Below are 26,298 nucleotides of genomic sequence, written 5' to 3'. Positions count from 1 at the left end.
CTCTAGAGGCCTGTGAGATAATTTAGATCCTTGAAAGAATCATATAAAAGCCCATAGACCAGAAAATAGATTTTCTCTACACCTTCTAGGACATAAAGGGAGCGTGCATTATTTCTTTATTTTTTTAATCTTTTCATTTTTATCGAATTAAGTGGTTAATTTTCAACTATGTCATATTTGCATCAACGTATAAATAAGGGCATCTCGAGGCGCATACATGCATTACATCCACATCTTGTCTTCATTCATGCATGGTACCATGCATATAATTTTAAGGTAAATAACATTTTTACATTCACTTGACACGTAACATGAATCCACTATAATGCATAATATTCATCCCATTGTTTTTTTCATGTCACCTTGTATAGTACATACCATACATACACTCACATGCATGTGTATAGGTAGTTTTCGAATTTGTAGCATCTTGCATTCTCATGTCACTTTGCATAACACATAACATGCATCAACACCACATCTTGAAAAAAAAAGTTTCACTATAATAAATTCAAAATTAATTGTTTCCCATTTTTTGTTAATAAATTCATGGAATCTTGCGAATAGTGAAAAAAACATAAAAAGAGAAAATAAATTATTCTTTGGTCAAATCAGTTAGTTGAATAAATGGATAATTTTTTATGAAAAGTGACATAATTTTGAAACATCGCTCTAATTTGTGTACATGAAATTGCTCAAATTCATTTCCTCTCCCATCCTCTTTTACCTCACCTTTCTCCCATAAACCTTTTCTTTGTATTCCATAGAGGGTCATCATTAAGGGACATGTGCCTTAGAATGAATAAAAATTGAAGTAAGTCTTTGAACACAGACAAAAAAAAGAAAAAAATGAAGAAAAGTCTGCTAGACTGAAAACCCAAGAGGGTAGTCTAGGCAAAAATTAAGACAACAAAAATATAGAAAATAATACAAAAAAAGTAAGGACAAATAAAGGGCAAACTCTAATGTGATTTTCCCCCCTTAGATTAAAGCTTTTGAAATTAAAACAATCATGAGTTGAAATGATGTGTGGCCATGTTTCTTTATCAAGAAAAAAATGATTTTCCTTTGTTACCCATTTTGAGCTTATAAAAAATCAAAATTTCTTTCTAATTATCCTGAACAAAGGTCACCTTCCCACTGAAGTTAACATAATGTTTGCATCTATTTCATTTGACTTGTAATTCACCAATAAAAAAAATAAAAAAAGTTTGGAAAGACAAAAAAAATTGGTTATGCAAAAAAAGAAAAAAAAAAGAGAAACAAGAGTTGGAAAGTGGAAAAAAAGTGGTGAACAAAGGTAGTCAAATGAGTTTTAGATGTAATGTTAGATAAAGACCCTTGTTTTAAATAACCTTTATACCATCTATTATGAGCCTTCACTATCCATTTTTTTTATATCCCTTAGCCTTGGCCACAATACAAGCCTAATAAAGTCCACACAAATCAATGATTAATTGTTGTTTTTCAAAAACTTTAATTTAGAGGAAAATATTTTGTCATGTTAAGAGGTTTGTAAAAAAAAAAGATTGAAAAAAGGTGTTCAAAGATTTTCTTTCAAACACTAGGGCAGTTTATTTTGGTTAACCTGTTTCCATAGAGATCAAAATTAGCACGAGTTGTCAAGTTAAATCAAGGTCATGCCCTCTCATCCTCTCATTCTTCATTTGTTTCCTATCATATTTTCTTCTTTGAGCCTAAACTTTGATCGACCTTTCTCCTACCATTACTCATTATTCTCACCTTGAAATAAATTGGGGAGATAGTTTACTTGTTCATACATTATAGTCAGATATCTTGAATTTGGAAAATTATTGACTTTGATTGTCAGACTTACATTGGGGCAACTAGTATGAAGCCTCCAATTATTTTCAACATTCTCATATTATCAACAACTACGGCAAACTCAAACACATTTTGCACCCTGAGACCAATCTATACCCTCAAATTGGGGCAGATTTTAAAGTCTCCATCTTTTTTTTATCAACAACTGGGACAAGCCCAAACACACCTCATGTCCTGAACTTAAATCTTAACTATCAAATTGGGGTAACTCCTTAGTCAATAACCTCATCTAAGCCCTTCCAAGAACTTTGGCAATTTCATGTATGTCACTCAAATAGTGTTCAAAAAACAATGGTACAAAAAAGAGTTTCTCAATAAATTGATCAGACCAAGGAATATATTTCAAAGGAAAAAAATCAAAACAGAAGAATTCCATAAATCTAAAAATAACAATAAATTGGGGATCAATTGAAATAAGTTTCATACAATGTAAAAGGTGAAAAATACATGAGGCTATGCTTCATGCATAGATTCATATCTAATCATATATACATCATTCATTTTTGTGAAAAGAAAAAAATATCAAACAAAAAAAATATCAAAACATATGTTAGCAAAATTAGGTTTTATGTAGTATTTGGTTCAAAAAGAAAAAAAGAGAGTCACATGCATGCCAACATATTCATGCATATATCATATTGGCATATTCATGCACATATCATATTATGTTAGCATATTCATGCACATATCAAACTATGTTAGCATATTCATGCATGCATAAATAATCTAAATGCTCAAAAAGAAAAATTCATAACATGTTTTAATCTTCATGCATCATGTGCATGCATCATAGTTCTTTTTCATGAAATGAAAATAAATTCTTGTCACTTTTGGGACCGAAACCCTCTTCATTCACATGAACGGTTGTCGAATCTTCTGTTTCGAAATGATGAAAATGAGAAAGATACAAAATTTGCTTCTTTGATGTTTCTCGGATTGATGGTCCTCTTCATTCATATATCCTCAAGCCCATATTAGTTTGGCCCAAGCCCAGCTTCGCACTAACCTTCAAGCCCAGTTTTATCTGGTCCCTCAAGCCTAGCTTTGTCTAGCCCTCAAGCCCAGTTTTGTCTGGCCACCCCAAGCCTAGCTTTGTCTAACCCTCAAGCCTAGCTTTCTCTAGCCCTCAAGCCTAGCTTTGTCTAGCTCCCAAGCCTAGCTTTGTCTAGCCCCCAAGCCTAGCTTTGTCTAGCCCCCAAGCCTAATTTCGCATTGGCCCCTCAAGCCCAGTTTTATCTGGCCCCTCAAGCCCAGTTTTGCATTGGCCCCTCAAGCCTAATTTTATCTGGTCACCTCAAGCCTAGCTTTGTCTAGCCCCTAAGCCCAGTTTTGCACTGGCCCCTTAAGCCCAGTTTCATCTGGCCCCTCAATCCCAGTTTAGTCTGGCCCAAACCAAGTTTCGCATTGGCCCCTCAAGTCCAGTTTTATCTAATCATCTCAAGCCTAACTTTGTCTAGCCCCTAAGCCCAGTTTCGCACTAGCCCCTTAAGCCAGTTTAATCTGGCCACCTCAAGCCTAGTTTTGTCTAGCCCCTAAGCCTAGTTTTGCACTGGCCCCTTAAGCCTAGTTTCATCTGGCCACCTCAAGCACAGTTTAGTTTGGCCCAAGCCCAGCTTCGCACTAGCCCCTCAAGCCCAATTTTATCTGGCCACCTCAAGCCTAGCTTTGTCTAGCCCCTAAGCCTAGTTTCACACTGGCCACTTAAAGCCAGCTTCATTTGGCCACCTCAAGCCTAGTTTTGTCTAGCCCCTAATCCCAATTTCACACTGGCCCCTTAAGCGCAATTTCATCTGGCCACCTCAAGCCCAATTTAGTTTGGCCTAAGCCCAACTTCGCACTGGCCCTTCAAGCCTAGTTTTATTCGGTCTCTTAAGCCCAATTTAGTTTGGCCCAAGCCTAGTTTTGCACTGGCGCCTCAAGCCCAGTTTCATCTGGCCACCCCAAGCCTAGCTTTGTCTAACCCTAAAACCCAGTTTTGTGTAGCCCAAGCCCACTTTATCTAGCCACCAAGCTCAGTTTTGTATAACTCTCAAGCCTAGTTTTGTGTAGCCCTCAAGCACAAATTTATCTTGTTTTTGGTATTAGTCAAGGTTTCTGCACCTTTCTGTGTTGCCAAGGTTTCCACACCTTGTTTTTGTGTTAGTTAAGGTTTCTACACCTTGTCAAGGTTTCCACACCTTGTTTCTGTGTTGGTAAGGTTTTTTTCACTTTGTTGATGTGTTAATCATGGTTCCTACACAAATCCATCTGAGTCATATCTTATTCTTCATGTTTCTAACCTGGGGCAACTTTTTGGGTTTCATTGTTTTCCCATCTGGATTTTTAACATACAATGTTCACATAATCTATCAAGAAAAAAACAGAGTCTCTTTCATTCATGCGTTTTGTTTCTCACAAAGTTCAATTTGACTTTCACATGTTGATTTCATAGTAGAACCCTCTTCACAAAATGGTTGCAAACTTTCATTTCAATATCGACCCTCTGCTAGGTAATGGTCGAGTTCAGGTTTTCTTTTGGTATATCGGCCCTCTATGAGGCAATGGTCGAGCCTAGATTTTCTTTTGATATATCGGTCCTCTACGAGGCAATGGTCGAGCCCAGGTTTTCTTTTGATATATCGACCCTTTGCGAGGCAATGGTCGAGCCCAGGTTTTCTATTGGTATATCGGCCCTTTGCGAGGCAATGGTCGAGTTAGGTTTTCTTTTGGTATATCGGCCATCTGCGAGGCAATGGTCGAGTCTAGGTTTTCTCTTGGTATATCGGTCCTCTGCGAGACAATAGTCGAGTTCAAGTTCTCTTTTGGTATATCGGTCCTCTATGAGGCAATGGTCGAGTTCATATTTTCTTTTGGTACATCGAGGCCCTCTACGAGGCAATGATCATCGATCTCTTTAAATTAAGACCCTCTACGATGCAATGGTCATTGTTTTCTTATGTCACCTAGGGACCTCTACATGGTAATGGTCACTGAGTTCCTCTCGTTCGGATGGAGACCCTCCCCTTGGGTGTGGTCATGTCTACCTTTAAATATGTTTGACTCTTTTTCACTCTTTTTATTTTTCGTCTATATTTCTTTTTGAAACCCGAACGAAATTAGTGTTTTTATCTTTATTTATCTTTTACTATGATAATATGAAAATTTCACTTTCATCTTATCTATTAAAATCTAAGTAAAGTGGGACAACTGTCAATACCTAATTTCGTCTGGGTGAATGCATTTTGTTTTGTTAAATAAAAAATAAAATAAAATAAAAATATGTTAGGTTTTTAACTTTAATTCTACCATGAAAAAAAAGAAAAAAAGAAAAAGAAAAAAAAGAAGAAAAAGAAGGGAGAATCTAATTTGTTTTTAATTATCACACCCTTCTCATGAGCCCAAATGTTTTATACATATTTTCACCCTACTGTTTGCTATTTACACTTTTCACATGACATGTCAGAAAATGACATTTTATAATTTCTGTTTTTAGAGAAAGGTATAATATTATGAGCAATATGTTTTTATAATAATTTGAATAAGTATATTGCATTTACGCTTATGTGATGTGCCTCATTGATTTATTAATCAGGGAAGATATTATTTTAATAATTAGAAGTAAATGTTCCCGATAATAATATTTTTTAGAGATGGTACGATTTTAATAGTTAGAAGAAAATATTCTTGATAATAATTAGAATCAATTATATGAATAATATGTTATGATTTGATCACGATCTTTATGTGACGAAAAATATGATTCTAGTAATTACAGACAATATTTCGTTAATAATTATAATCAATACCGTAGATATTGTGCGACCATTTAATTTCTAATATCAGGACCAATTCCTTCCTCATATATTTTCTTATAATTAAAGACTAGGATTTCAGTGGTACCTCATATATAAGCACAAAATTTTTCCAATGCAAGACACAAGAAAAAATTCGAAAAACCCCTCTTCTTTATTATTATCAAAGCACATATGCAAAAGGGGTCACCTTACCATCCTTTCGGTCAGTTTTGTTCTGTTCGTGTCTTGAAATGTAAACTCTCTTTGCTCCTAATGTTATTCATGATTCTCTTATAATATCAAATGTATGATCGATTGAACTATTGTATGATTAAATGTGTTTGGAGTTCACGCGTTAAATGATTTTGGGTTTGTCATTGATATCCTCAACCCTTTCCTTTTCCTTTATTTGGAATGCCATTTATCTTGATAATTAAAAAGGTTTCTTTCGTAGGCTTTAATTCTCCCCAAAAAAATAATAATAAATAAAAAAAAGATAAAAAATTATATTATTTCTTTTATATGAGTATTAAATGTCATGTCAAGTCTCGGACTTGCTTGATAATCAAAACATTCATTCACAAACTTTTAATTCTTGAAAAAAAAAATTAATAATAATAAATAAAAATTATAAAATCATTTTAAACATCACGTCAAATCTCGGATTTGCTTGAAAACTAAATCTTTTATCATGTATAATCTTGGGTTCTCTTGATATTAATATATATATATATATATATATATATATATATATATATATAAATCTAAAATTTAGAAAATAATAATAATAATATCAAACAGCCTTTTACAAAGAATTACGTTATCCTTGATTTTCCAGATGGAAATATGTAGGAGCGAGGTACAATCCTTGTCGGGCCAAAAAAATAAAAATTAATTTTGTTTTAATCTTTAATATTTTTGTATGTGTTTTTTTTTATTTTGTTTGATTTTTTGGGAATAACAAATATTCTAAACATCAAAATTCTATCTTGCACACTTAATTAAAGAGGGAACCGTCTTAAGACGAGCGTTGTGGGGGTGCTAATACCTTCTCCCACACGTAACCGACTCCCGAATCTAAATTTGGTTTCGAAGACCATTCTTTTAAGGTTCTTTTATAGTTTTCCATAATAAATTATGATGGCGACTTCTCTATTTTTTTTTTAAATTATTTTTGCCGTTCCGCCGTGATCTCGGTTGTGACAGATGGCGACTCCACTGGAGACTCCTATGATTCACTGCGACAATCAAAGCATAGTAACGCTTACTCACAATCTTGTACTGCACTCTCGCACTAAACATATGGAGCTTGACATTTTCTTTGTTCTTGAGAAAGTTCTCAATCAGTCCTTATACGTGACTCACATTCCTGCCACTGATCAAATTGCTTATCTCCTCACAAAACCTCTCTCTAGAAGTCGTTTTTGCCTTCTCCGTGACAAACTCAATGTCATTGAAATTCTTCAATCACCTTGATTTTGAGGGGGACTGTTAGAGAATATCAATAGAATATCTCTCTGTTTTGTCTTTTCTGTTTCTCTCCATTCTATTTTGTATACATGGTATTCAGTTTGTTACATTTTATTCTTTCTGTTAGTCATATAGAGTGAGCCACTCATCTAGGACATTTATATATAAACTGATGTATTGTTCATCAGTGAATAAAATGAGAATGCTAGACTTTTCCTCATTCCTGATTATCAATTTCTAACATAAACAACTCATATACTATCATGAAATGCATTTGAAACTTCAAATAAATTTAAAAACATTTGGTTAAAAATACTAAATACATGCATTTATAAAGTTAAAGAATTAAATTAATCCAAAATTTCAAAGATGAATTATTTCTAATTTTCACTTATCAAAGTTAAGGAATTAAAAATATATTTAACTTTAATTTAAAAGTAGAAAAATATCCTCCAAAACTAATTAAACCGAAGTTTTTGTTTTCATAATAGATTACCACGAGACATGGGTTACATGCAGGATTTTTTGTTTTTCCATACATGATAAAATATCATTAAAAACATATTAATCCATAAATATTACATTTTTTCATTAAAATTTATTGTATAATTCAAATTATGTGTTTTTTTATAAAACTGCAAATAAAATAATATATATATATATATATATATATATATATATATATGTATATATATACTAAATATTATAATAAATATATTATAGTTTTCTCATAACAATTAGAAAATATATAAATAAGGTAATTTAAATTTACTTTTTCATGAAAATATTACATGCATTTTATAAAAAAATTTAAAATAATTTACATGCAACTATTAATTTTAATATAGATGTTAGCCGTACATGAGATTAAATACTAATAAATGTAGTGAGAGTGCAAAAATATAAAAGAATTTAGTTATTAGATTCTAAAAATTGAAGACAGATGGATTTAAACGAAAATGAGAGAGCATTGCTCATATAGCACAAGATCGTCTGCTTCAAAACATTGAATCACCTTTATCATTTGTTGAATTTTTCTATCCTAAATTTTTGTTTAATCTGATATAGCATGAATTTTTTTTTATGATGCAACTATGCTTTGTCCTACTAGAGTAAGTTAAGTGATGAAAAATCTTATCTATGTTTACATATGTTTTACCAATCAGATGAAGTCCAAGAAATTGAAGGTGAATTATTTACATCAAAATCTTAAATGAAATTGCATGTTCTGGGATACCGAGTCATCTAATTAAGGTGAAGATTGTTGTACCTATTATGATTTTAAACAATATTTATAATGGACAAGGTTGTAAGTTAATAATTTGAACAAAAATATTATTTCTGCCATTATCATCATAGACAAAACATTAGTTACAAGATATTTACTCCAATAATAAATTTGATTCCTTCTAATTCAACACTACCTTCCAAATTTTAAAAAGTCAATTTTCAATATTTTTATGTTTTGTTATTACAATCTATATATAGGATATTGTAATAGAATATCAAAATCCATAAAAACTCAATTTGTTGAAAATCTACCATGACATACTTCTGTAAAAATTTGACACTACAAGCGTAAAAAAAAACAATACAAATCTTCACGTCCGACTCCCACTCAACAAAAATACTAAAACTCCTATTATTTGCAGGTCATACAAAAACACAACAAAAGAAGAAAAAAAAACAATTTGCTAAAGTTGAACAAAGAACTTGGCGAAGGAAAAAAACATTGCCTAGTCAGTGACATTTATATATTAAAATCTTTCGGCAGTCTCCACAACAGGTTGAGGTTCACCATGGCTCTTAACAAGGTATGGATCCATTCTAACTGCTTTCTCCAACTGCATGCAACATTACTCAGTTACTAAATTTTCAATTCAACAAAAATATAGTCAAACAAACACAAATTCTGTTAATTTGATTCATTGTGTCAAATTTTTCAGAACTGAAAGCCAATAAGATAACTAAATCTCGTATTATTGTGTATTTGAAAGTATATATTATACGATGCTGTATATGAATGAAGTATCTAAATCTAACCTTTGCATATATATCTGTAAAAGCAGAAACACTATCAGAAAGTGTCAGAGTTTGGTATATAGCCTTGCAGCAGTTATATCGGGCTTCCATACCTGAAATGAACCAATTCAAGTGATGTTAATGTGACAGTTGGAATGAAGTAATGGAAAAGCATATATCACTAATATAATTAACAACAATGTTCTTTTTTTTTCTTTTTCTTTTTTAATAAAACTTTTCATTAGCATAAGCCTAATTAGAGATAATTAACAACAATGTAAATTATAATACATACCTATTTTAGTGGTTTCAACAGTTGGATTAGTCACTTTGTTTATAATATCATCTTTTGAGCATATCTCCATCAAGCACCATGGTCGGGCAACCAATCCACTTATCACTCTATAGACCTGAAAATATATTGAACAAAATTTTTTTAGTAAAATATTTCATGGACAATTATATATAGAGAAAATATATCAGATGATAACTTTATATAAAATATAATCACTAGATTACACTCCTTTATATAATGTTAACTTATGAGTATTTGTTTTTTGCTGATGACAAGAAATCATGATTACATTCACCCATTTCCCCGTGTGAATGGATGCTCAAGTTGGGTTATTAACAGTGTAAGTCACATCTATTGATTGAATTCTTTTAACTTATGAGTAATGTTAATAAATATAATCACTACTTAAACAATATTAAATTTAAGTCAATGGTTTCTTTGGAATAAAATTTAATTAATTTAGCGCATATATACTAACAATATGAAAGTTCATATTAATGTCTCACCGCTAGACGTATTTCTGCATCCTGCTGCAATACTGACAGAAACAGACCCTGCAAATTGCATGAACTTGGTAAGATGGTAGTATTTCAATGTTTAATTAAAAAGCTCTTATGCAAGTCAACGCAACAAACATTGCCTATATCAAGATGAATTTTTCATCATCTAGCTAATATTTATCTTAAATTACATTTCACATAGAGATAATGATACATATTCTAATATATATATATATATGAAAGGAAAGAAACAAAAGTCGATATTCTTCAGTAAAAAAATTAATACAAAAAATAGGCAGCATTGCACTATAAACCTGATCAGTGTAAAACGTTTCTTAGTTTTTAACTAGTCATGATTATGTTAGGACAAAGCTACAGTTAGATAAAGTTTCACATATATCCTTAGTCCCTTTACTTCAAAGAGAAACCGAATCATTATAGGTAAAACTTCAAAATTATTAAGCAATAAAAAGCATTTGAAACTAAAAAAATGTAAAAAGGCAACCGATGGAGTCAGTTTTGAACTTCTGGTGGCTGTTTCATAAATTAAGCGTCGCAGATTTTCTTCTGCTTCAGCATTGAGTATGATATTATTCTTAGATCTAGTTTCTCCCGAGATGTTTCCGAGAGCATGTAATGCAGCCTGTGATCGCATAAGAAACCATGTAAGTTAGAACATAGAAGATAAGTTATCAGCATATAAATGCATCAGAGAGATTGAAGTAGGCATTATGAAACCCCAAATAGAAGCTGTAAACCTAGGAAACAACGCTGCCAAGATTCAGAACATTACTACCCAACATTGCTTGCAGCAATTTGCATCAATGAATAATACAACTTCAGCTATTTTCATCTTACAGGGCAATACACTCCTTCAGGCTGCCTAAGCAATTTTATATAATTAAAAACAAGGAGTTGATCTATAAAATCAAGAATATTGTTATAGTTATAGAAATAAGGAATAGTTACTACATAATCAGGAATATCTAAATTGTATATGAATTTTAGGAACATACTTATATCATATCTTTGTTATTAGAGGGCATCAAATCACTTCTATTTATTGTATTGATTTCTTTCCCTCAATATAAATAAAAAACTCATGCTATCTTAGAAACACAATGTTCTGTTGTAAATAGCTAATTATTTGGATAAAGATACCTTCAATATCTCCATGATAATTAGTAAAACGTATCTTTAGATTCTTCCTTCTCATTTCAGCATTTTTCTTATTTTAAAGGATTTTATTAGTGTGATTGTTATTAATAAAATAAATAATTTTATATTTCCTTACATAGTTGAATTTGGTATCAAAACTCCCAATATTTGGAGCCTTACTTTTGCTGCCTCGTCAAAATAGAGTTTGCCCGCACACTATCACATGCAACCACCAGTATCAACATGTGCACTCCACGTGCCTTGCTTGGAAAGCCCTCTTGCTGCAACAAGAGACAAGGTCGTCAAGACCTCCAAAGCCCATTGCAAGGGGTGGGCAAAAGATCCAAATTGTGAAATCCAATCTACAATAATCCAAATTCATATCGCTTTAAGTCTATTTAAATGGATTTTTTTCCAAATCCAAATAAACATTTTTTTATTTTAAAACCAATCCATTTAACAGAATTTGGATTGGATTTAGATTGGTTCATTTTTTGCATTTTGAAAATCCAAAATCAAGTTGCATCTAAAGTCAAGCCAAGGCAATCAAGGACAAGATCGTGCCAAATTAGCCTAGGTCGAACGTTGACTAGAGTTGTCCATGGTCAAATGTCGAGCCAAGTAGACCTAAATCAAAGCTCAAATTCAGTCGGTTCGAGTTGAAGGGTCAGGTCAAATTGGTTTAGGTTGAAGGTCGAGGATGTTTCAGCAAAACTGTTGGGCCTAATCGGCTTTGGTCAAAGGTTGAGCTAAGTCGGCCCAGATCGAAGGTCAAGACAAGTTATCCTCGACCAAAGGACGAGTCAAGTCGACCATAGCCAAAGGTCGAGCCGAGTCAACCTTGGTTGATGGTCGGGTCAAGTTGAGTCGAGTCGGCCTAGGCGGAAGGTCGAGTCGAGTCAGCCCATGCTGAAGGTCGAGGCAAATCACCAAGCGAAGGTCGAGCAAGTTGCCCCAATCAATGGTCGAGTTAAGTTGACCCCAACCTAAGGTCATGCCTAGTTTGCCTCGGCTAAGGTCGCGTCAAGTCAGTCTTGGCTAAAGTTCATGTGCAATCGACCCAGACCAAAGGTATAACCGAGTCGACCCGAGCCAATGGTCAAGCCAAATCGACCCAACCCGAACGTCAAACCTAGTCAACCATGGTCGAAGATTGAGCCAAGTCCACCTCAACCGAAGGTCGAGCTGAGTCCACCTTAGCCGAAAGTCAAGTCGGGTCAACTCGAGCTGAAGGTCAAGTCAAGTCGGCCTGATCAAGCCGAGTCCGCTCAAGCCAAAGATCATTGGGACAGCCCTGATTGATGGATACATTGAGTCTGCACCAAACAAAGGTCATGCCAAGTCGGCCCCGGCTGAAGGTCGTGCCTAGTCAGTTCCGACAAAAGGTCGCGCCAAGTCAGTGTGGGCTAAGGGTCGAGTCAAGTCAACCCGAGCCAAAGGTCTAGTTGAGTTGGCCACAACCAAAGGTTGAGCTGAGTTAGCCTCAACCGAAGGTCATGCGAGTCAACCCCTGTCGAAAGTCGTATCGCGTCAACTCTGGCAAAAGGTTTAGCCAAGTCGTCTTGGGTCGAAGGTTGAGCCAAGTCAAAGGTTAAGACGAGTCGACCTAGGTTGAAGGTTGAGATGAGTAAGCACGGTCGAAGGTTGAGACGAGTGAGCACAGTCTCAGGTCAAGACAAGTCAGTTTGGGCCCATGTTGACTTGAACTCTGGTTGACGCTGAGGTGAGGTGACTCAAACCTAATTTGAGATAAGTGAACCAGACCTAGATCGAGCCGAGTCATCTCAACCCATGTCTAATGAACCTAATAATAAGGTATATTGGATCTGTTTCATTGGATTTAATCTAATTGACAATTAATTAATCTAGATTTAATCCAATTAAAATGGATTGAAAAAACAAATCCAAATTTGGTTGATCTAGTTAAAATGGATATGGATTATAGATCCAATCTATTTTATTGGCTCTAGATTGGATATAGACTAGATTTTGAAAAATCCAATCTATGCCCACTTAAAATAAAGAGTTGATCCTATATAATCAAGAATATTGTTATAGTTACAGAAATAATGAGTTGACACTTTGCAATCAAGAATATATAGATTACACATGTATTATTATGATCATTTTTTTTTATTTATTCCTATATCATATCTTATTAGAGGATATCAAATCTCCTCTATTTATAGTATTCATTTCTTTCTCTCAATATTAGTGAACCACCCATGGTTATTTCATAAATATACAGTTTCAGTTCAATATTTCTCTCTTTTCTAGAGTTTAACACAACTAAACAATAGAAAATGGGATTAGGGAGTATCAAGTTATAGTAGTTTAGGATATTTAAATTACTTTGAAAAGAAAAGGGGAAAAAGAATCTAGTTCACTAACCAGCTGTTTACCATGTCCTTGTGGCCCTTGTCGTTCAAAAGCAGCATCTATAACATGTCTTGCAGCAGGTGATGAACCTGAGAGTAATAATGTGGCCCCCTGGGTAGCTATGATCACAAAAACCATAAATTACAATTTGTAGTATGTAAAAAACAAAGAAATTCTTATTAAAACAATCATCAATAAGGAAATATAAATTGATAATAAGTAGTTTGAATATGGTATAAAATCATATATGCATATCTATATGTTATGACGATATTATAAATCACCTATTCATAATATACATATGAGTAATGGAGATAATATCTTCAATGTGAAGTTTGTTGGATATCACACATCAACTAAAGATATGATCATATTATAGTATATAAGTTGGTGGCATTGAGTTGGCTTAAAACCTAGGATGGATTGGAAAGGTTTGTAGAAGTCTGAGTAGTTTACCAGTTTGTTATTTGTCATGCCTTCAATGAATGTAATGCAATATATAATTTTATCCATAAATAACTTCTGCGATAGGTGTTATGTGGGTTTAAAACTTAAAAACAGTAGAGAGCAATATAATTTGACAGATTCAAGGTGAGATCTTTGTAACTTAGCACAAGATAGCACCAATATAGTAGCATTACATCACATGCACCCCACAGCATTGCATCCTGTTGCACCGCACTTGGCCTCCTGTGTTACGTGAAGCCTGGACACGCCTCATCAATGGGCCTTAAGGGGTATTCCTCAGATTTCATCTCCTCCTCTCTTTACTTACCAGAGCCAAAACCATATTCTTCCCCTTTCAAATCCATTTGCATACCCCATACAGGGTCAGACCAAGGCGTTTTCTTTGTCAAGGATCCAGATTTCTGAGGAAATTCCAGTGGTACAGTTTCCTATACAGCAGTGACTACATAGGAACAAGCACAACGTTTGCTTCAGTAATGACCCACTTTCCTCTTCAGCTTCTGAGAGCAGATTCTGCCCAATCCACAACCTGTGGAACTCTGGCATACAGTTGTATGATCTCTTCTCTGTTATTCTGTTTTATTTCATTTCTTTTCAATAGGTTTTTCCTGTTTTCTCTCAACTGTTGTGTTGAGATTGGTAACCTATGTTGCCCTTTCCTCATATACTTTCTGTTTATTTTATATTACTTGACTCTTCTTTTTATTAATTTCTGCATTTGGCTTAAGATTATAAATCTTAATTATTAATTAAATGTGTCTTAATTAGGAGTGATTTTTTATGTTTGAGCATTTATATACGCATTACAAATTATTTCATACTTGTAAAATTCATAATGGCAATCAACCCACTACATAGCACTTTTCGGGCTTCACTTAATATTCTTATCTGAGATTGATAAGTCTGAGAACGAGACCAAAGTAATTTAATCAACTAAAATCAGTTTTCCTACTTGATATAAAAACAGATATGCTAAAAAGCAGGCACTGATATTGTGACATACTTACATGATCCTATATGACCCAATGATTCAAGTGCAGTTTCACATTCATCTATATCTGAAGGATCCAATGACTGAAGTCTACCATCAATAGATGCAATAACAGCTTTAACACCTGAGTTTATCAATTTCATAGCACAAAAAGTATACACTAGTTAACAGTTTCAATATACTTTCAAAACAAATTATCAAATTGTGTGGAAAGTATATGAACACTTTAAAATGAAGACGAACAAGCCCTGCAAGGTAGCATCATATTAGTAGTTTCTTGCTCTTTGAAAATAAGTATCAAACTGTGAAACATATCATGCTTGTAGACAGCCAATTGACAAATGAAATCAATCCAGTAAGTGACCCATTAGATTTGCAACAAAACCTAGTTTCAATTAGATGGATTTAAGGTTTTTGAATTTTGTCTGAAGATGAAATCAATCTCCAATATCTTCCAACAAATAACAGAGAGAAATGGATAGCAGAGCAGCACTTACAAGGTTCGTTAGTGAAGGAGTGTATAATGTCCTTGGGCACAAGCCTTCCACATATCATCATTGCTCGTGATCTTAAAATTGATTCCACAGAATTGTTGCTAGCATCAAGAAAAAGGAATGTCCGTTTTTATCAAGAAGGAAACTTTCACACATCCATCAGATGAATAAAAAATTCTCTACAAGAACATAAATCGTTACCTAATTATTGACGAAAGCAATTCAATGAGGCTAGTCTTTGACAAAAATTCTGTACTATGTTCGATTGCTGCCAACTGCGTCCAATGCACACAAAATGAGATTGTATATATGAGCATGTAATGTGAAACGGAGAAGAGAAAAATAACTGATATAGTTGCTACTGTTGAGTTCCTTAATTTGGTATCTGTTACTTGTTTAATTGAATGATTGTAGTTTGGTTTATCCTTGGAATCACTTCTGCATGCAATCATTTTAAAATTCAGTTTATTGGGGGGAGGATGTTACGTGAGTGAAAATGTTTGGGAACAAACACTTTAGTGCCCAATTACAAAAGGGTAATAGACAAAAGTTTTTGGGAGTAGGGGATCTGTGCCCAATTTTCTATAAATTAAACCAAACACGCTTTTTCCTCTCAAAATATAAATAATCAAACAGGTCCAACAAGGAAAATAACTTTTAACGGGTAATAGTGACACCTATTGTGATGGTTATTAACATGATTGTCTATAAATTAAACCCAACTTGCATTTTTTTCTCTCGCAATACAAATAATCAAATAAGTCTAACCAGGAAATTAATTTTTAACAGGTAAGAATGAGACCTCGTGTGATATTTATTAACATCATTGTAAAGCTAAATCCCCTTAGGTGCTAGTAACACTCTTATAGCATAAAATTTAATGAAACCTCAAAATCATGAAAGTGGTTCATTGAATAGGTGAGAACAACAAAATTTTATGATTTCAAATCAATTTAACCAATAGGTGGGAGTGTGGTAAAACAGTGTATTAGATACTGTTTCTAACATTTTCTTGTCCTGTGGATATAACTTTGATATTACAATAAAGTAATTAAATATAAATACATGCACAAGTAAAAGGATAATTATACATTTTTAAAATCAATGATAACAAGAGAAGGGAATAGTAACCTCATATAGAAGTTCCAATACACTTAAAGTTACAAGGGTATCGTCAGCATTTCTGAGTTCTGCTTCCAACAACTTAAGTAGATTTAAGCTATAAACAGTGGACGCTGCCGACCTAGATACAGAAAAAAGCTTAACCACCAGTGCCAGTACACGAACTCGACCCTAAATCAGAATAGTAAAATGTTATACAGTAGCAAATTTAATCCATTATGCACATGGTGTCAAGAATAATCCTAGATTATGCAATTTATCTGGGGACTTTCTTGATAAATGGGGAACATCAAAACTATACCCTTTATTTATTTTGTAATATTTGTTAATAACTACAATCACATGTTAATAATCATGTGATTATATCGTAAAACCTTTCCAGTGCGTAAATGACAAACAGATTACAATACATATTTATTCTGAACATTCATTACAAAGTTCTTTTATACTTAACATTCTTTATAAAATGTTTTTAGAGGAAGAAATTGTTTTCCCTGTAATGCTTGTATTAAAATAGTTGTTTATCATTATTTGTTGTACAATTTTTATAAAGCTGCTTTTTGGGTGTACCCAGCCTAAGGGCTAAAGGTCATGTTGTAGACTTTTCTTTTAGCTTGTGCTTGTAGTCACCTATATTTTTATAATGTCCGTCAGCTGAGAAGGACAAGTCACTGATTTCCGGTCATCCCTTAAATTCAAGTTGATATAACAAATCAGGTAAGATCCCACTCTATCCTCCTTCTTGCTTGTGAGGCCATTGTCTGTCATGCATTGTCGCTTTGTCCTCTAAGCTAGGGTTTGCTGCACCTTGGGGAGTACAATCCAACCCATGAAGTTGCACGCCTGATTCTCTTCAAGTGCTCTCACGCACCTGTCTACTCCAGCAAACAGGAGTATGTCAAACGTGCCGCCCTCTGCTTGTCAGAACCTCACCAACCACTTTTGGCAACCTCATTAGAATCTTCTAAAGAATATTCATATGCAGATTGATGATGAGGATGAAGTGTTGTTGTTATTGTGTTCATTGCCTAAGATATATGATCATTTCAAGGAAACCTATTGTATGGAAGAGAGACTTTCTTGAGGAGGTTCACGCAACTTTGAGCTCAAACATGCTAAACAAGAAGTTTGAAGTTAAGGCATTTGGTGCTGGAGATGGCCTTGTAACAAGGGGTAGATAGTCTATCATTGATAATAAAGGAGGTAGAAATAGGTCAAGGATGCGAATAGGTAAATACATCGTTCATTAGATATTACCATTGCAAGAAGGAAGGTCACACATCAGAAGGTTTTGTTCAAAGAGGCAGAACAGAAGAAGGATAATATACTTGACATAGCATCTTGGTTTGGTAAACAGTCTAATTGACCATCTATGTTTGGTGATGCAGCTCTAATGGAAGACGATTATGGTGCTCATGGTGTTGAGCAGTACTGAAGATTGTGAGCGGATAGTGGACTTAAGATGTTCATTTCATATGGTTCCAGGAGTTTACAAAACTTGAAGGAGGTTCAATTCTCCTTTGTGACAACAAGTCCTCTAAGATAATTGGTGTTGGAACCATCATATCTCGTCTCCACCATAACATTGGAAGCTCAGATACAATGAATGAGAGGAAAGACAAGAATAAGAAAGATCATATGTAGAAACTAGAAGCAGACAATAGCCTTTTAATAAAGTTTATTTAAGATGACCTATTCTAAAAGGTTCAAGGGATACAAATAATTGAAAAGATGGATACCATAGAAAAGATATCAAACTTGGGAGATTTTTGGTAGACCATATGATAAATACAGGTGGATCTACATTGGGAAATATTAGTCTAATGGCACATTAGATTATTACAAAGCAATGTTAAATAACCTAACTATTCTTTTTCTCCCCCTTTCACTGCTCTTTAACAGTCCTCATATAAATAACCCTATGCATTTGTCAATTTTGTTACACCTACTTCCATGTCAACCCCTCTCTTTCCTTCGTTGTTCCTCTTAAGACATCCAAACCTTGGGCCTTCCCTATAAATCTAGGCCCACACCTCCAGTCTTAATAAACTTGTTAGAATATAATCAGTTGTTACAGATTTCTGGGACGGAAATCAACCGTTACATAATCTCGAAAATTAGTATGATTGATTCCCAATTATTAGGTGTCTTTATTTTAGTTGATTCTATTCAATAGTATAAATACATATTGTGTGGTCTGCATTAGACACAATACACTCAAAACATATACAATTCTATAAAACTCAAGTGGCAGAGGTTTCTTTAAATTTACTCTCAAATCCAATGAAGAAATAGGTAAAATCATTTGGTAGAGATTGTTAGAATAAATAGTCTTAAAGGAGATTCATTTTCCTAGGAGCATGCTTTAGATCTAGTTCCTAGAAGCATGCTTTAGTCCTAGTTCCTAGGAGCATGCTTTAGTTCTAGTTCCTAGGAGCATCTTCTAGAATTCTCCTCTTTCCTCTCATCCATTGCATCTCATGTACTATAAATATTGAAACCTAAGAGGAGAGAACACACTCTCAAATTCACTCTAAAATCTTCTTCTCTTTAATTTCAATGAGATTTACCAAGTATTCAAGGTAAATCCCACAGTTTTACATGTTAATATATTCAATGAAAAATACAAATCCATGGATAACAAATAAATTACCATACCAGTGATGAACATTGTGATGCTATAAGCTCCAGATCTGTCTCACCTACTTTTCCTGATGGAAATATAATTTCCTACAATAGCATAGCATGTCAGAAATAAATCACGAAGTAGATGGTTCAACTACTTTCTTTTCATACAAGTGAAAGACATTTATGTGCCGTAAGGAAAGTGTTTGCATACCATGCCTTCAGGAAAACTAGCTAACTTTGTTATTGCATCTGCTGCTACAGCTGCCACTTGTTCATCACTGCACATGTGAGGAAATAAAAAGATCTAGAGTGTAAGTGAACTATAAAAAACCATGTAATTATTAGCCAACAAAAAGATCTAAAAAGGGATATATTAAATATAAAGGACAAGTAATTACAGAACCCTATTAAGTTGCATCCCTTGACCACCTTATGAAAAGGGTCCTTTACTGAAATCCTGATTTACTGCTAAATGGCAGTTTATTGTCGAGATATTTTAGGAAGTTTTAGATTTTATTATGTCACTATATTTTACGAATTTTAAATTTTATTTCTATTGGTCTTGATTTTGTATATTGGTTATATCTTGGTTTTATTACTAGCATATCAATTCCACACTAAGGGATTTAATTCCTAAGATAGGTTGTACTTGTTTCCTAAATTATCCAATCAAGGTATGTATATATATCAGATCATGTAATCAAACTGAACAAGAGAGAAATTATTTTCTTCTAATTTTAAGATTGAATCAGAGTTTCTGATCATTAGGAGTCTCTCCTTGTGTGGTTTAATTGCAGTCTTCATTGTTGTGTAAACCTAATTGAAACTTTCACTGCTACATCTTCTCTTTTCTTTGTCAGCCTCCATTGTTGCACAATCTGACCTCCATTGCTATGCATCTCTCATTAATTTATTTCTCCGTGCCTTAATTGCACATAATTGTAATGACTGAAATGGAAAATGGTGACAAGCCTCACAATGCAGGAGAATTACATAGGGTTCATTCAGCCTATTGGTTGGACGAAAAAGAATATATATAAAATAGTCTCAACTCATTGAGACCGTCTTGAAAGTGAAAGGAAATGCTAGTCCTTAAACCAATGATGTTTTTGTTGAAGATGATCCTATTTTCAAGTCATGGGATGAAGAAGACTCCATGATCATGGCTTGGTTATGGAACTCAATCATTCCAGAAATCAATGACACATGTATGTTTCTCAATTTGGAAAAAGCCATGGGTTGCAATAGGGCAAAAAAATTTTTAAGGCAAAAGATACAGAACAAATCTATGATGTGAAGGTAAAAACCATGACAGCCAAACAGGACACCAAATATGTTCTCGAGTATGCTAATCATCTTAAAGCTTTATGGACGGAATTGGATCACTACAGGGTCATTAAGGTCGGGTGTTATGAGGATTCAACAATTTTAAGAGAGTACATTGAACAGGATTGGGTGTATGATTTCTTGGTAGGTCTAAACCACGAATATGATCAAGTCAGACTTCAAATATTGGTAAAGGAGAAGGTTCCAAGGCTCAATGAACTGATGGAAATTATTTGGAGTGAAGAAAGTCGGAGTCTAATGCTAGAGACTCCTATTGCAGAAAATTCAACAATGATTGTTGAAGGAACAACCATCATGGTTACAGACCGAAAAAATGGAGGCTCTTTTAAAAAGATGGAGAGAAAAAAAAGAGTATGGTGTACCTATTGCAACATGTCATGCCACACTAGGGATAAATGTTGGAAGTTCCATGGAAAACCCCACAGCAAAGATTGGGGATACAAAGGATCCAAAGTGAGGGGTTTAAACAACTTATGATGTTGATCCCATGTTGTTCCTGAAAATCAAGGAGAATTTGTCCAACTAAAATATGAGGAGCTAGAAAGAGTAGGGTCCTTCTAATGTTACGGATATCTATTGGAATATTTTAGGAAGTTCTAGATTTGATTCCTATTGTTTTTAATTATGTATATTGGTTGTATCTTGATTTTATTACTAGCATATCAATCCCACAATCTTAGGGATTTGATTCCTAGAATAGATAGTACTTATTAAATGGATACAGGCCCTACAATGAAGGAGAATTACAGAATGAAAGAGTAAGATCCTTCCTTAGTAAACTGAAATTGTTGGATTTACATAATCATACATAAAGATAGAGGCAGTCATGCTTAGTAAACAAAGTACCATCAGATCAGTAATAAATAATCTCATGTAAGTTCCCATTATACATAAGATTACATCCAATTACTAGAATCTCATAATATCTCTTAGATGTCACGGCAACCAAGTTTTAACCCTCTTTTATAAATTACCAATATCAACCTTTCTTTCATAAGCTTCAATTCAATTTCTTATTATAATTAACATTTGAGATTTATTTGTATCTTGGATTATGTCATCTAAAACAACTAGAAATGAAAAATGCATGAAATATCAAGCGCCTCCTTAGACTGAATTCCTAACTAATTTGTCCACAAGTGGCAATAAATTACTCAATGAAGCCATATCCCTTACCTATTTCTAGGTATTGCAACAGTCAGCATAATCATTTTATTGCAATAAAAACTTCAGCAAAGCAAGAATGATAAGGAACTCAAAATAGTTTCTCTACTTACCCATTTATGATGCAATCAAGCAAAAGAGGATATATGTTGAAGTCTTTAATTAGACGAACACTAGCAGCAACTTTGTCATCATTGTCAACATTCTCTAGAAGGCGACTTACCTAAAAGTTGCTACCATGTCAATAAAAGTAATACTACTGAAAGAGTGATACATAAGTAGTAATTTCTTTATTTAAACTCCTATTAGGCACCACTATGTATCTTGACATCTCAATTATGCTAACATCTCAAAGCACACGAATCATTTGTCATCACATGAAAAGTTTATTAAAAAGAGAAAGGAAAAAACAAGAAAACATAGGGGCCAAACCAAACCCATGTACAAAAATACAATGCAAACTTCCTACTAAAGAACTAAACAACTCTAAACATTGGAAGTTAAAACCTATTATGAGAGAAATTAAGAACAATCTTTAATGGCATAGTATCATACCATTTATAGTGAATCTTATTATCTAAAGACAAAGCAGCTAAATTATTAGCACAATGATTACCCTCCCTAATAAATAGTAATTTGCATATATAAAAATATCAAGCGAAAATTATTTCCAAACGTAAATTGTAAATTTGTAGGAAATAGGAATATTTTATGAGATAAGAACTTCTTTCGGCGTTTATTTTTCCCAAGATTTTTGGGTACTTGATATAGTGGGGTTCAATGCATAATAAAGCGGCATCTTAATTGTTCTCTTGTAAATTGATTTTGCATTGATTATCTTTGTAATTCTCTTGTGTATAAATAAATCCATTGTGCTGGTTAAAATTATCAATCAAGCATATCAAGAAAACATTTGTTTCTCTCCTCTAAAAAATATTCACCAGTAAGTATCAAAGAATTTCAATTATCAGCATATACAACTTGGAAGGAACGCTTCATTAAATATTAAATGCCAATGCACAGACATATGACTAGCATTCTTTAATAAGGAGAAGCACTACACTGGATTAGGACAAAAAGGATTGCTAAGAGGACAGACTCTCCCCAATACACAGACATGATAGTAAGAGAAACCAACCTTACAATAAGTAAATGATTAAACATGTAAGACAAAATTTTACAATTTTCAAGGATAGACTCCCCCAAATAGGAACCAGGTAAGCTAAAGCAAACAAACACCGATTAGGTTAAGGTTCACAATTATTTTATATCTCTAAAACACCATTATAACAACAACCCTTGGGGCTTGAAGCATGGATAATGCCTCAAATCCACTCTACCTCATACTGAAAGTAAATTTTATTTTGAACTCAAAGATCTTACTTCAAAAGGCTCATCATGTCCAATACTATCTTAGCATCTTAATCTATAAGGTAAAGGTTCAAGATTGATTCTATATTTCTATATTAGCCCACATATATAAAATTTGAGGATTGACCACATAGAATTCGCAAAGATCTATATACAGAAATAGTAAAGTACATTACATTAAACATAAATTATTTATCTTTATTGGTGTGGTTGAGGGTGATGAATTCTCATTGTCAATGCACGAGAACGATTTAAAAACAAACTTGGCATATATAAAGCATATCCACATACTGTTTTGCAAGATAAGGATCTGACTGCTTGAGATTCTGCCTGCAGACCAACTTGAACAAAAGGCTGAACCAAAGTCATAACAGCAAAACAATAAGAATAACCATTACAATGATAACACAGTTAAATAGGACAATAATACAGAACGTTATGTATGCAGAATGAAAATTGTTTGCTAATGATTCAAATGTCCTATGCCAATAACAATGAAAATTATATGATGATAGAAAATGATTATATAAATTTAAGATAGAACTAATATCCAATATTTTAAATCGTAATGGATAAAAAGACTTGGAACAAACATTCAATTCCCCACAGATAACATAATGGTCAATGATGATCAATTTACTGAGAGAAACACTAGTTCAATCACTTATTCAGTGCATAAGAAACAGAAACAAAAAAAAAAAAACTCAAGTCAATTATTGTAGCTCACTCTTACGAATTAATTTTCTCAAAAAAAAAAAATCTAACTAAAACTATAAATAGATAATATTTTTGCAAGAACATATTATACACTTTTAAAATATATATATATATATATATATATATATATATATATATATATATATATATATATATATATATATATATATATAGTTTACTTGGGCAGTTAGCAAACCATATTCCACTAACAATTTTGAAATCAAAAATAGAAAGAATGAGGTAAGAGACTATATTACAAACCATATACTGCGGGATCAAAGAAGCTCCCAACTTCGTATTGAATAGCTTATCAAGGCATGCAACAAGAGTATTTTCTAGGTCAGGCACGTCAACGTTAGTCTGTAGTGCACTGCAAAATTAAAGGAGAAAATCAAGAGAAAATTTCTCCAGAAGGATGTATCATGTCATATGTCACCGAATTAACACTGAATACGACCCCAACCTTTTTTCATGACCAAGAAGAGAATTTAACCAAAAAAACCACAACACTAAGTCATACAGAACAGACATAATCATGGATGCAAATAAGTTCTCCACTGATCAAGATTCTAAAAGTAAATCGTTTTTTTTTTTTGTAATCAGGTGGAAGGACTTCATCTGTCAAATCACAATAATGTACCAAAGAGAACAATGAGTTGTATATTTCTAATCAAAATGCTTTCAATCAAAGTCAAGAAGAAAATTCTGAATGCACACAAGTCTTAATCATGTCAAACCTAAACCCGCAGCAAAATTCAGCATAAAGACCATATATAAATTTATTTTGTTCAAACACCAACACTTATTTTTTGTTTTATGAAGAATAATCCTATGCACACACTCAGAAATACCCCCATTTTAAACCACGTAAACACTCCAATAGTCAGCAAAACATAAAACGAGGAAAAGGGTACAACAGAAGTGAGAAAAAGAAGCAAACTTGATAATGAGAGTAAGAGGGAAGCGATTGAGAAAGTCCCTAGCGGAATCATCGCTTTGCACCCCTGAAATCGAAGCAATGTTACTCAAAGTAAAAATACTGATAAATAAAGAGAAGGGAAGTGAAGAACAGGTACATTAGCAACCTGGGTAGTGACTGAAATCAGAAGCTGCTTCGAGAAGTTGAGATAAATCACCCATGGCGCGAGTGGCAGTGAGTCTGAAGCAGAAACGAGAAATAAGAGGAAGGAAGAAGAAAATAGGAGAAGCGGTGGCAAACGGTAGTATAAACTGTGTAGAAAAATATTGTGTTTAGTACAAGATTGTTAATTTTGAAGTAAAAGATAATTTATTATAAATACTCTAAATATAAATTGTGATTTTTGTAATTTAGTTTTTGAATTTTAAATTTTAATTCTTTTAAATTTTAAGTTTACTTGTTTTTTTTATAATTATTAGTTAAAATACATATCTTATGTGTCCACTTATAATTAATAAAATAATTTATAATTAAAGAAGATTCGATTTTTTATATACATATTATTTTTTTAATTTTATCATTTAAGCAATTGTCATTTTAAATTAAATATTTTATTTTTATCTAAATTTAATTATTTTATAACTTAAAATAATTACTTTACCATTTTACCTTTTTTAATAAATATTCTTTTAAATTCAAATAAATATTTATAATAAAAAAATATTTAATGATAAAACAAGATACAAATTATTTATTTTATAATTATTTTTAATAAAATTTATTTTATAGTTTAATAAAATTTTACTGAAGTAAAAAAAAATAGATACGCATGGGCTAAAAAAGTTGTATTTTCACTAGTTTATATTAATACTAATATTAGTAATATACAATAAAAAATGGTTACCAAATAGTTATTAATAGCAATTTTCTTTATAGGTATGGATATTAGAAAGATATAATATAATAAAAATTTATTTTAGAAATACATACTTATTTTTTTAATATTAATGTAAAATTTAATAATGACAATTAAAAGCAAAAAATCTGGATTTGGAGTAAATTAAAGGACAAGATCATATATTAGTAACTACAATTTAATTTTTTACATTAAAATTTAATTTTATTATGTTTTGATTTAGTGGTGCAACTCGCAAGGGAGGGGGGTTTGAGTAGTGAGTGGCATAGGAGGGGACGATTATTATAGGCCCACCAATTGAAGTATGACTTAGGTTTTTGCTTCTTCCATTCCCAAGTTTCTACTTGCACCCGCATAAGATTTGAAATACTTTGCTTTCCTTTGGAGCTTTATTTGAAACAGTGTTCTCCTTCACCATGGAAGAGGTTGTGTTTTGTTGTTGGTTTAAGGTCGGAAGAGAATTATTCTTCAAGGGTTGGTGGTACGGCCGGACAAAGTTAGTTTAACATTACTAAACTACAGTTAACTGTAGTATAAAAAAACTAATAAAAATTGAATTACTTATAATAGCAACCGAAGTGAATTATAAAATAGTTCAGTGTTAAAGAACCGTTATCCGATTATTAGACACTGAACCACTGAACTGAACTCCTTTAATTTTTTACTTTTTTGTTTTTGTTCTAAGTAAAGTTTCACTCCATTTTTGCTTCTTTCACCAC

At 32.9% G+C, this 26,298-nt stretch overlaps 1 protein-coding gene across 2 annotated transcripts; it reads right to left on the bottom strand.

Moving 5' to 3' along the window:
- Window positions 1-8,599: 8,599 nt before the first annotated feature.
- LOC114168188 lies at window positions 8,600-24,988 on the bottom strand. Of its 2 annotated transcripts, XR_003600635.1 has the most exons (18): window positions 24,830-24,988; window positions 24,685-24,748; window positions 24,006-24,114; window positions 23,319-23,381; window positions 21,770-21,879; window positions 19,357-19,423; window positions 19,176-19,247; window positions 16,527-16,688; window positions 15,597-15,670; window positions 15,399-15,496; window positions 14,918-15,025; window positions 13,455-13,561; window positions 11,244-11,344; window positions 10,411-10,548; window positions 9,912-9,959; window positions 9,406-9,520; window positions 9,132-9,223; window positions 8,600-8,932 (listed from the first exon to the last, which is right to left on the bottom strand). XR_003600635.1 is itself a non-coding variant. In XM_028052925.1 (17 exons), the coding sequence occupies exons 1-17, from the start codon at window positions 24,882-24,884 to the stop codon at window positions 8,846-8,848; spliced, it is 1,569 nt and encodes a 522-aa protein (XP_027908726.1). In that variant the 5' UTR covers window positions 24,885-24,987; the 3' UTR covers window positions 8,600-8,845. The 2 variants fall into 2 exon arrangements, 1 of the variants encoding a protein (XP_027908726.1); XM_028052925.1 differs by lacking the exon at window positions 11,244-11,344 and having other exon boundaries at window positions 24,830-24,987.
- Between the last annotated feature and the right edge of the window lie 1,310 nt (window positions 24,989-26,298).

The sequence above is a fragment of the Vigna unguiculata genome, chromosome 11, assembly GCF_004118075.2.
Source record: "Vigna unguiculata cultivar IT97K-499-35 chromosome 11, ASM411807v1, whole genome shotgun sequence".
NCBI classification, from domain to species: domain Eukaryota; kingdom Viridiplantae; phylum Streptophyta; class Magnoliopsida; order Fabales; family Fabaceae; genus Vigna; species Vigna unguiculata.
The sequence above is the reverse complement of the archived record's forward strand: the minus strand, read 5'-3'. Positions and strand labels throughout refer to the sequence as shown.

Excerpts from the sequence above, each read along its gene's own strand:
- LOC114168188 (XM_028052925.1), bottom strand. The coding sequence starts at position 24,884 with ATGGGTGATTTATCTCAACTTCTCGAAGCAGCTTCTGATTTCAGTCAC. Across the intron at positions 16,689-19,175 it reads CATCACAATGTTCATCACTG|GGTCGAGTTCGTGTACTGGC; the intron begins GTATGGTAATTT and ends ATTCTGATTTAG. Across the intron at positions 8,933-9,131 it reads TTACAGATATATATGCAAAG|TTGGAGAAAGCAGTTAGAAT; the intron begins GTTAGATTTAGA and ends TGTTGCATGCAG.